The sequence below is a fragment of the Aegilops tauschii genome, chromosome 3 (assembly GCF_002575655.3).
Source record: "Aegilops tauschii subsp. strangulata cultivar AL8/78 chromosome 3, Aet v6.0, whole genome shotgun sequence".
NCBI classification, from domain to species: Eukaryota; Viridiplantae; Streptophyta; class Magnoliopsida; order Poales; family Poaceae; genus Aegilops; species Aegilops tauschii.
The window spans coordinates 25,459,123-25,470,740 of NC_053037.3; the positions used below are offsets into that span (position 1 = coordinate 25,459,123).

General features: G+C 51.2%; 2 protein-coding genes across 2 annotated transcripts; both read left to right on the top strand.

The window, feature by feature from the left end:
• The first annotated feature begins 773 nt into the window (after positions 1–773).
• Positions 774–1,274, top strand: LOC141042637 (uncharacterized). The gene has a single exon (XM_073511490.1). It carries the CDS (start codon positions 774–776, stop codon positions 1,272–1,274), a length of 501 nt encoding a protein of 166 aa, XP_073367591.1.
• A 6,537-nt stretch (positions 1,275–7,811) lies between these two features.
• On the top strand, positions 7,812–8,355 carry LOC141042638 (uncharacterized). The gene is made up of 2 exons (XM_073511491.1): positions 7,812–8,227; positions 8,319–8,355. Exons 1-2 carry the CDS (start codon positions 7,812–7,814, stop codon positions 8,353–8,355), a joined length of 453 nt encoding a protein of 150 aa, XP_073367592.1.
• Positions 8,356–11,618: the final 3,263 nt, after the last annotated feature.

Here is an 11,618-nt window from a genome sequence, read left to right on the forward strand (position 1 = left end):
TTAAGTCACATAATCCAACAACCTGGAGAGTCCGCCCGTAAGCTTTGGAACAGATTCCTCACTAAGAAGAACCAAATTGTCGATTGTCCGGATGCTGAAGCCTTAGCGGCTTTCAAGAACAGTATCTGGGACGAGTGGCTCGCCAGACACCTCGGCCAAGAAAAGCCGAGGACAGTGGCAGCCTTAACAAGCCTTATGACCCGCTTTTGTGCGGGTGAAGACAGCTGGTTAGCCCGTAGAGGCACCAGCGACCCAAGTACATCCGAAATTAGGAATGGCAACGGGAAGCCACGACGCAATAAAAATAAACGTCGAAACAAGGAAGCTAGTCCGGACAACATAGCAGTCAACGCCGGATTTAGGGGCCCTCGGCCCGGTCAACAAAAGAAGCCACTTAAGGGCAGCAAAGAGGGACCGTCCGGCCTGAACAATGTCTTGGACAGACTATGCCAAATTCATGGCACCCCCGAAAATCCTGTGAAGCACACTCAGAGAGAATGCTGGGTCTTCAAGCAGGCCGGCAAATTAAATGCCGAACACAAGGGAAGGGAAACACCAAGTGAAGACGAGGACGGCCTCGCTAGCCGAACACTGGGGGACAGAAAGAATTGCCACCAGAGGTAAAAACAGTAAACATGATCCACGCAACTCACATAACCACGAGAAGGCGCGAACGCGCGCTCAGAGACGCATACGCTATAAAGCCCGTTGCCACCAATAACCACTAGTCGGCCTGCCCGATCACCTTCGATCACAGGGACTACCCGACTAGTATGCGGCACGGAGGATCAACTGCCTTGGTGCTCGACCCAATAATCGACGGATACCACCTTACTCGCGTCCTCATGGACGGCGGGAGTAGTCTTAATCTAATATACCAGGACACTGTCCGCAGGATGGGGATCGACCCATCCAGAATCAGCGAAAGTGCCACCACCTTTGAAGGGGTGATACCAGGCATTGAAGCTCACTGCAGGGGCTCCCTCATACTAGAGGTGACATTCGGTTCCCCAGGCAACTTCAGAAGCGAAGAACTACTCTTCACCATCGCCCCCCACCAAAGTGGTTATCATGCATTGCTCGGGAGGACGGCCTTCGCCCGCTTCAACGCAGTACCTCACTACGCCTATCTTCAACTCAAGATGCCCGGTCCACATGGCGTCATCACTGTCAATGGAAAGACAGAGCTTCCCTACGTGTGGAAGAGTATGCGGCGGCTCCGTCAGCCGGACTCTAAGCGCCCTCTAATACTAGAATGCAGTACTGGTCGTTAAGACCACGGACACGGTCAGACAAGTCCGGCAGCCTAGATAAACCTGATCTGGGCGCCACACATGTAATCCCATAGAGGACACCAGGGGCTATAAACATTTAATACCGCCCAGCCCTTGGCTTGACCTTAGTAACAGGCCAATATTTTACACTCTTTCTATCCATCGGTGATAGCCAAATCTTCGCACGCTTACATCATACTCTTTTACATGAGTTTTTCTTTTTTACAGACACCATTTGTGCGACACCCTTCCAGGACACGACACAACAGAGACAAAGGCACAGACGTGCAGCAGGGCCTCGCTCAAAGGTTTCTCTTTAGATTAAGCCTCTGTGTAAACATTCTTTACTGTCTCTTGTTGCTTACACACATCCCATGGGTACTACACCCACAGAGGATACTGCCGTTATTGGCATTTCTCCATGACAGAGTAATGCACGTACCTGCAAATACAGGGTTCATAATAAAGGGCGTTACACAGCCTGGTATATGTTATAAAGTCCGAATACCTTCGGGAGTGTTCGGCGTCGCGAGTTTGGCCTTATATGCATCAGCTCCGAATCATGTCTTTGGTCAAATGTTGGGTTTGCCCGGCTCCTGGATTTGCTGCCTTACATTCCGTTCTTATCGGCTAAGGCGGCCAAAGGAGAACTACTGCAATTGTGCCCTGGTTATTCCGGATGAGCACCTCAGTAGAGAAAGCCGAAAACTGACTGTCATGATACAGCGAGAGACTGTTCAACCACTCGATGACTTATCGGAATCTTTAGGATTCCTCCGCATTAACGAAGGACCATTTCCTGGTCATGTACATATGCGCCCGTATTCGGATGCACGCAAAGGTACAAGGGGCTACATAGTAGCCCCACCGTCAAACTCCTATGGCTAAGTGAAAGTGTTACAACTATATAGTCTGGTTGCCTAGTTCGCTGTGCGATCACCTCCTTAATGGACCAAGACGTTGGATAAAGTGTGATTACGCACATTTTCGCGAAGACCCCCGCATTGTACGCGTGGGGGCTGAAGCCAACGACTGCTATCTTTCAGATTACATATATGCATAAAACGGCCGCATAGGAGGCACTATAGCACTTCCGGGCAACAAGTATAAACATAGCCTCATAATTAAAGTTGTTTTTACAATAAAACGAGTTGTCACTCGAACATGACATTCTTCGAGCACTGAGCCTCTATTAAACGAGCACCTTCTGCTACCTGCTCCAAGACGTGCTCGGCAGGTTCCTGGCTTCCCGCCGGACTTTGGGTTGCAATAACGGTGGCATCCATATCTGTCCAATATGCCTTAGCGCGGGCAAGAGCCATCCGTGCACCCTCTATGCACGCCGACCTTTTCATGGCATCGATTCGCGACACGGCACCAAGGAATTGTTGCACTAAACCAAAATAACTGTCCGGCTTCGGCCCATTCGGCCATAGATGGTCTATTACAGACCTCATTGCAAGATCGGACAGCCTATGGAGCTCGGCCATAGCAGCCATCTTCTCGCTCAATGGCAACGGGCGCGTTGGAGCATTGAATTGCGACCAGAACAGCTTTTCCACTTCATTATCCTTCTGATCCTCGAAAAACATGGCCACGTCAGCCGCACTCTTCACCAGATCCGCATACGCGTCTGAAGGGCTCCAACGTTGATCCAGAGGAACATACTTCGGATCTAAGAACTTCATCCGCAACAAATAGGGGTTTCCAGCCGCGATTTCTCCAGCCTGTCGAAGCTCCTCCCGCGCATCCCTAATTCCGGAACGCGTCTCCTTGGCAATATCAAGGGCCTTCTTCAGGTCAGCCGAATTAGCCTTCTTCTCCTTTTCAAGGAGCTCATACCGGTCGGCGGCATTTTTTAACTCCATAGCCATCTCGGCTATTTTTTCTTCGCTTCGGCGACGAGCAGCCTGTTCGGCTCCCAACTCTTCGGCCGCCTTTAGGGCAGCCGCATCGCTGGCCCGGGCTTGTTCCTTGGCCAGGGCAAGTTCTGCCCTCAGGGCTTCCACGGCAGCAGCTCCGTCTATAGTCCAAGTATATAACATTAATATAATACTCCTCTCAGTTTTTCCCATAAGGAAAGCAGAGCACATACCTTGTGACTCGTTAAGCCGCTGGTTCACAAATGTGATATCGGCATCAACAACTCTAATCTGTCGCCTTAGTTTGGCGACTTCAACGGACTGGTCGGCTGCCGGACCCTTCGTCACCTATGCATATACACAGCATGATCATTACTCAACGGTGTGATCCTCCGTTTGCCGCCTTGGGCTGGCAACCAGAGTCTCAGGGGCTACTATACATATGGAGCACACCTAGCGCGTGCGCCACAATCAAATAAATTATATATTTCGTTACATACCTCAAAGCCTCTGAAAAGGCTTGTAAAAGCCTCATTGAACCCGCTTGTGGCGGATGAAATTTTCTCAAGCACCATGCTCATCAATGAGCGATGATCCTCCGAGAGAGCAGCTCGCTCTAGAAGACCCGCGTATCCGACTGATCGCCGAACTGTGCCGGACCTTTCTTATCGCCCCCCGAAGGAGCCAAATGCTCCGGGCTCAGGGCGGCCGAAGCGCTAGCTTCTGGCCTCGGCGAATCTGGACCTCTCCATGATGACACCTCCGGGTCGCCCGCCTCATGAGGCGGAGAGGTTGGTGGGGTTTCACTCTCCATCATCTCCGGAAGAAGATCCCCCGAAGACGAACTCTATCGAGAAGAACCGCTTGCCGGACTGCAAAGAATGAATCATGGTTACTATTCTCGAAGGAGGAAGCACTAGCTTTGTATTTATGATTAACTTACGGCTCGGTTGAGGGCTGGCCCATTTGCGGGCATGGCGCGGTGAGGACGCCCTTCGGGGTAGGGCCCTCAGGTGAGGTTTTGTTCCCTTCTTTGGGCACCTCCGTCTCGGAGTCCTCGGAGGCGGCCCTCTTCTTCCCGCGAGGGGAGGAGGCCTTAGATTCCCCTTCCCAACTATCCTCCTTTGGGGAGGTAGCAATTCCCCCGGTTTGGATGTGCAATGTGTGAAGTTCTGCTTCTCTGTTCTTCCCTTCGCCTTTCCATGAGGGCACTTTACTTAGTACACGACCAAGCATCTTGGCTATGGCAGGACTAGGCGAGCCCTCGGGAAGTGGCACCGGGCACCTGATTCTCTCCGCCTTGCTGAGCCATTCCTGGCCACGGAGAATTTTTCAGAACCGTGTTATGATAAATATAAATAAGGTGTTCGGTTTCTGGGTTACTTACTTGGGTGTCTGGGCGGTTGCAGCTCATGCCCGCATCCTCGATGGTGTCCGGACATTTTACTTGTGGTCCGAAGAAAAACTTACACATCCCTTCGAGCGTCAAGCCGAAGAAGTGCAGAATAGTCCGCGGACCTTCCGGATTGAACTCCCACATCCGAAGGGGCCGGCGTTTGCATGGCAACATCCGCCGAACTAGCATCACCTGAATTATGCTGACAAGGCTAATGTCCCTCTCAAGAAGCTCCCGATGCGGCCCCGCAATGTTGGTACATCATTATAAGGCCCCAATCCTGTCCTACCTTGGCCCATGATGCCAGTTGAGGCGGAGGGCCCGAACGGAAGTCGGGGGGGCCACCCACTTTGTGCCCCCGGGAGCCGTGATGTAAAACCACCTCCGCTGCCATAGATCGGATACCTCTGGAAAGGAGCGCTCTGGCCAGGGGGCGTCGGCGTTCCTGCTTATTACAGCACCTCCGCACTCCGCGTGTCGCCCTTCAATCATCTTCGGCTTTACATTGAAGGTCTTGAGCCATAAGCCGAAGTGTGGGGTGACGTGGAGAAAAGCTTCGCACACAACGATGAATAACGAGATGTGAAGGATGGCGTCCGGAGCCAGATCATGAAAATCTAGCCCGTAATAGAACATGAGCCCTCTCACAAAGGGATCAAGGGGGAAGCCTAAACCGCGGAGGAAGTGAGAAACAAATACGACGCTCTCGTTGGGCTTGGGAGTAGGGATGACCTGCCCTAGAGCAGGAAGCCTGTGTTGGATGTCGGCGGTCAGATATTTGACCTCCCTCAGCTTCGCGATGTCCTCCTCTGTGACCGTGGAGGCCACCCACCGACCGTGAAGGTTGGATCCGGACATGATTCAAGATCCGAAGTACCTAAGCTTGGGCTTCGGGTGTTGGAACTCGAGATGCAAGATGCCGCAACCGTGGTAGAAAAGAAGGATAGGCCTCAGCCCTTTATAAAGAGGGTGAATATCAAGCGTCCTCGGCGTGACCACGCGGGAGTTACCTAAAAACACGGAGTCATACCAACAGGCGTCGTGGGGTTGCATGCCCCCGTATTGATGGCAGATCCCGCGATAAGAGGAACACGATCTCTGTTCTAACGAGGCGTGCCAATGTAACCGCCTCGCAACACATATCGAGGCAGGCTGAGAAAGACCGGTCCGTGTCGGGCCAGGCCACAGGGTACGCCGTTGGAAAAAATTTATTGCCAGCGGATCAGATTTGTGAAGTGTTAGGCTCTCTACGGTGGAGTGCGGAGATTATCTCGCAGAGCCGGAAACGATCCTTAATCTACTTTGGAGTATTCGGAGATGGAACCCACCTTGTAATGCCGAAGACAAACTGCGCGCCGGACTCGTCGTCATTGCAGCCTGGTACAGGGGCTACTGAGGGAGTCCTGGATTAGGGGGTATCCGGATAGCCGGACTATATACTTTGGCCGGACTGATGAACCATGAAGATACATGACTCAAGACTTCGTCCCGTGTCCGGGTGGGACTCTCCTTTGCGTGGAAGACAAGCTTAGTGATCCGAATAGTAGATCTCCTTCTTTGTAACCGACTCCATGTAAACCCTAGCCCCCTCCGGTGTCTATATAAACCGGAGGTGTTGGTCTGTGTAGGGACATTCATAATCATCATAGGCTAGCTCCTAGGGTTTAGCCTCTACGATCTCATGGTAGATCAACTCTTGTAATACTCGTATATCATCAAGATCAATCAAGTAGGAAGTAGGGTTTTACCTCCATCAAGAGGGCCCGAACCTGGGTAAAACATCATGTCCCTTGCCTCCTGTTACCATTAGCCTTAGACGCACAGATCGCGACCCCCTACCCGAGATCCGCCGGTTTTGACACCGACAGTGTTCGCCTGGGAACCGTCGGATCTTCCCGACGTGCCAAGGGAGGTGATTGAGCACAAGCTGGCGATGAACCGGGATGTCCGCCCTGTGGCACAAGTCGTCAGGAAGCAAGGCAAAACGAAGTCGGACTTCATCGTAGCAGAGGTGGAGAAACTCCTGAAGGCGGGCACCATCCGGCTGGTGCCACACACGACGTGGGTGGCTTATCCAGTGGTGGTCCCCAAACCCGGCAGCGACGACCTACGACTATGCGTGGACTTCACCGACCTCAATAAGGCCTGCCCAAAGGATCCTTTTCCTTTGCCCAAGATTGACCAACTCATAGACTCCACGGCTGGTTGCGAGCTCCTGAGTTTCCTGGATGCTTTTTCTGGTTACCACCAGATCAAGATGTCCCAGAAAGACAAGGAGAAGACGACTTTCATCACTCCGAACGGGTGCTACTGCTACACGCGTATGCCCTTCGTACTGAAGAACGCCGGAGCTACATTTTTGCGAGCCATGCGTGCCTGCCTGGGCACGCAGATGGGCCGCAATGCTGAAGCCTACATCGACGACATCGTGGTTAAGACGCTCCACCACGACACGCTCGTCACCGACTTGGAGGAAACCTTCCGCAACCTGCGAAAGGTCAACTTCAAGCTCAACCCGAAGAAGTGCGTCTTCGGCGCTCTGTCAGGCAAGCTTCTCGGTTTCCTGGTGTCTCACCGGGGAATAGAAGCGAACACCGACAAAATCAGGGCCATTGAGCAGATGGTGGCCCCCAAGCGGATCAAGGATGTCCAGTGACTTAACGACTGCATCACCGCTCTGGGCTTCATCTCAAGACTTGGCGAGCAAGCTCTTCCGTTCTTCAAGCTCTTGAAGAAGTCCGGACCGGTCGAGTGGACCCCCGAAGCTGAAGGCGCTTTCCAAGACATTGAGAAGTACCTAGCGAAACCGCCCATCTTGGTGGCTCCACTGGAGAAGGAACCTCTGCTACTGTACATCGCTGCTACCAACCAGGTAGTGAGTGATGTACTGGTAGTGGAGCACGAAGTAACGAAGCCCCGAAGCCACAAGCGAAGCGGCGATGCATTGGTCAATAAGAAGGACAAGAGGCCTTGCCCCGGCAAGGAGCTCGCCGGGGAGCGTGGGTACGAGGATGAGGATACCGGTACGGGTCAGCTATTGCCCAGCAGCACGGAGGGACTTGAGGAGCTGCCCATGTTGGGAACTGAGGACACGCCCTCAGGCTCGCCACAGGGAGCTCCCCGAGAAGAGACGTCCGTGCGAGAAACTGAGGATTTGTCTTCAGAATCCCCCGGTGGACCACAAGGCAGCAACCGGAGCTCAGGCACTACTTCGAGGCTCACCCCATCACGGTGGTCTCCAAGTATAACCTGAAAGGACCTCTGCAGAACCGCAACGCCATGGGTAGAATCACGGAGTGGGCCCTGGAGTTGTCGGGTTACGGCCTCTACTTCGAGCACTCCGACGCTATCAAGAGTCAAGCCCTCATGGACTTCACCGCGGAATGGACGGAGACAGCCTTCGACTGGGGGAAGTCCCCGTCAAGCTTACCCGGAAAGGAAGACCCCAGCTCCTGGACTATATACTTTGACGGGTCATACACCCACGGGAAGGCCGGAGCTGGAGCCGTCCTCATCTCACCGACTGGAGAACGCCTCAAGTACGTCGTGCGGGTATGCTACACCGACAACATCACCAACAATACCGCCGAATACGAAGGGCTTCTGGTGGGGCTAAGAGCTTCTCTCGGCCTCGGCATCTCGAAGATCGTCGTCAAGGGCGACTTCCAGTTGGTGATCAAGCAGATCAACGAAGAGTATGCGTGTCCATGCATGGCTCCTTTCGTCCAGGAGGTTTGGAAGCTCAGGAAATGCTTTCAAACCTTGAAGGCCGACTTCGTTCCCCAGGAAGAGAACACCGAAGCTGACGAGCTATCTCGGATAGCCTCTCAGTGGGCGTTAGTACCCCCCGGCATGTTCATTGAAGAGCTTCGACGACCCTCGGCGCACCTCTCCAAAGCCGAGCCGGGAGCTGCGCCAGGCCCGGGGGCTGCTGCCTCTACATCAACATCGGCAGAGCCATCGACCCCGGCAACCCTCGCGCTCCCCCTCGAAGCTTCAGTGGTTCCCGGGAAGAGGACTCCTCCCCCTTGGGCCACTGACATCGTCAAGCACATGCGCAACCACACACTACAAAAAATACACTTCCATGATGCTACGTGTTTGTCATAGTATGTCGCGTTTTTTGTCATGTATGTACATCCATGACGATTTTATGACAGAATCAAGATAGTCATACATGTGTTGTCGTAGAAGTGTTCCATGACATTACCAAAATTATCATCACGGAAGTGTCCACTTCCATGACGATAAATCGCGCGTCACAGAAGTGCTTTCGTCAAGGGTGACCAACACGTGGCATCCACCGTAACGGAACGCCGTTAAGCTATCGGGTCCGGTTTTGGATCCGATAACCCGTTAACAGCCCAGACCAATGGGGATTTTTCACGTGTAAAATCATCATTGGCCGCAGGAAACACGTGTTGCCTCACCGTTGGGACAGATGTCATCCACTCATTGGACAGGAGGCGCCTATGATAGGTCGACACGTGGCACGGCCCAACAGTGGCCCATTCCGGTGAAAAAGGCCGGCCCAGTAAAAATTAGCAGGCCGGCCCATATAAGGCCTACTTGTGTCAGGTCCATTTAAGCCCACGGCCCATACGAGATGTGCCAATTCGGCCCGTCAACGGCCCGTTAAAGATTTGACACCATTGCAGCCCATCGTCAGTTCGAGCCCGTTAACAGCCCGCTATATATTTGGGCTCAATATCGGCCCGATGAGATTTCGGCTTGTTAACGGCCCATTCAATAGATGGGCCAATTTTCAGGATGTACATCTTTCGGCCTTTTAGCGGCCCATTTAAATGTTGGGCTAATTTCCGGCCCGGTGTGTCTTTGAGCCTGTTGACGGCCCATAAATCTGATGGGCCATTTGTAGTCAGACCTGAGTTTCGGCCTTTTAGCGGCCCATTTAAGTGTTGGGCCAATTTCCAGCTCGGTGTCACTTTCAGCCTCTTGACGGCCCATAAATCAGTTGGGCCATTTGTAGTCGGACCTGAGTTTTGGCCTTTTAGCGACCCATTTAACTGTTGGGCCAATTCCTGGCCCTGTGTGCCTTTCGGCCTGTTAACGGACCATAAATGAGTTGGGCCATTTGTAGTCGGACCTTAGTTTTGGCCTTTTAACGGCCCATGCCCTTCATGGTCCAATACCAGCCCGGTTTCTCTTTCGGCCTGCTAAAGGCCCACAACATAGTTAGGCCATTTACAATACGACCTGACTTTCGGCCCCTTAGCGGCCCATGCTCTTCATGGTCCAGTACAAGCCTGCTGTCTCTTTCGGCCTGCTAAAGGACTACAGTATAGTTGGGCCATATGTAGCCCAAACTTAGTAACGGCCTGTTAACGGCCCGTGAAATAAATTGGGCCCACCTGTTACCCGCTTCGATGTCGGCCTGTTAACGACCCGGGAGGTAAGAGGGCCGACCATTAACATTCGGCCTAGTAACGGCCCATTAACTTAATGGGCCCACTAAAGTTCGTACATGTCTTTAGGCCAAATTAGATAATTTGAGCCCATTACGACGAGCAATTATGCATAGGACCAAAACCGATCAAGCAAAGGTACGGCATACAGGGAATAACGTTGCACATCCAGCATATATTACAGGAAATTACATCCACTGGGCAATCAAAGATTGATGCCAGTGCAAATAAATGAGCAGAACCTAACCATCTACAATGTCACAATCTACAACCTTAGCACAGATGACGCCCATAAGCATGTGGGCAAGTTCTTGCTGCTTTGCTACACTGTCTCTGAAAACATTGATCAGTTGTTGTGTCGCACGACTCTACACCTCTGATTCATCCACCATTTCCATCATTGCTTCAGCATTAATTGGTTCACAAACATACATTTATTCCGTTGCATTCGAGACAGAGGATACTGAATAGATTCAGATGGCGATTTTTGCAGGCTTGTATTATTGATAGTGGAGAGTGTCTCGACCACTGCATCATAACCAAAATTAGGACGGGAACCAAACAGATTAATCATGAGTTATTGCCATATTACCTGGCCTAGATTTACTGGAAAGAAACAATGGGGTTGCCTTGCTGTTTTCAGAGTTTGTCTTCTTATCTTCAGCAGCCTGCACAAAATAAACACACTAGCATTGCTATCATTGGCAAAGTCAGATAATAGGAAAGCAACATTGACACAACGAACGTTTGGGCAACTAGCCTACACCAAATTAACACAATATGGCACAGCTATCATCAGCCAAGTAAGGTAATACGAAAGCAACATTGACACAATTAATGAAGGGGCAACCAGAGAAGCACTACAATTCAGTAATGTGCGTGATATGAGATAGTACACTCATGCAGCTCAGTATGCAAAACTACTAGGCAATTTTCCTTCCAAAAATCAACATTGGCGCCTTTAACATTTTGCTACAACTAATTTTAGATCAGATGAAGGTTAGATTCACGCCGATTGACAAAATACATGCTGATGTAAAAAATATAATGATATACAACAGGTACTTACATCAGCATTGTAGCACAGAGAATACGATCCCAATGGAGGAAGTCTTCTATCGTTTAACCTTATTTTCTAAAAGAGAGATGGGTAAGAAACATGTAGAAAATATGATCAGAATGCTATAAAATTTCATGACGCGAGGATACGCACACACTTCTTAGAATGGAGTTGACATTATTTTGCTGGACTGGAGCGGACTAGTTCTTTGGCCACCGGAATCTGCTTATTATCAGTGGGAGTTGGGTTTCTCTATGCTGGAGCAGTATCTATGAAAAATGGAGTTGGTTTATTATTTCCTGGCATTTGGATCTTTTGCAAAGACCTGGTTTGTAACCCTTCAGATTCTAACATAGCCGTCTTCCCCTTGCATGCCTTATATAGAAGAATGGTGATTCAGTTATAAAACATGCTACAGCAGAGATGGAATAGGTACCGAAGAATACAAAGGCATGACATATTGACATGTATTCCCTCCATCCGGAAATAAATGGATGGGTCTACACGTATTTTAGTTCTAGATACATCCAGTTTTATCCATTTCTGCGACATGTAATCCGGACGGAGGGAGCATGATGTAAGAGCTAGGGATACGACAGG

What these genes read in the sequence shown, in the direction of transcription:
- LOC141042637 (XM_073511490.1), top strand. Translation starts at nt 774, where the DNA reads ATGCGGCACGGAGGATCAACTGCCTTGGTGCTCGACCCAATAATCGAC.
- LOC141042638 (XM_073511491.1), top strand. Translation starts at nt 7,812, where the DNA reads ATGGGTAGAATCACGGAGTGGGCCCTGGAGTTGTCGGGTTACGGCCTC. An exon ending in ATCAAGCAGATCAACGAAGA is followed by an intron (nt 8,228 to 8,318) that starts GTATGCGTGTCC and finishes TTCGTTCCCCAG; the next exon opens with GAAGAGAACACCGAAGCTGA.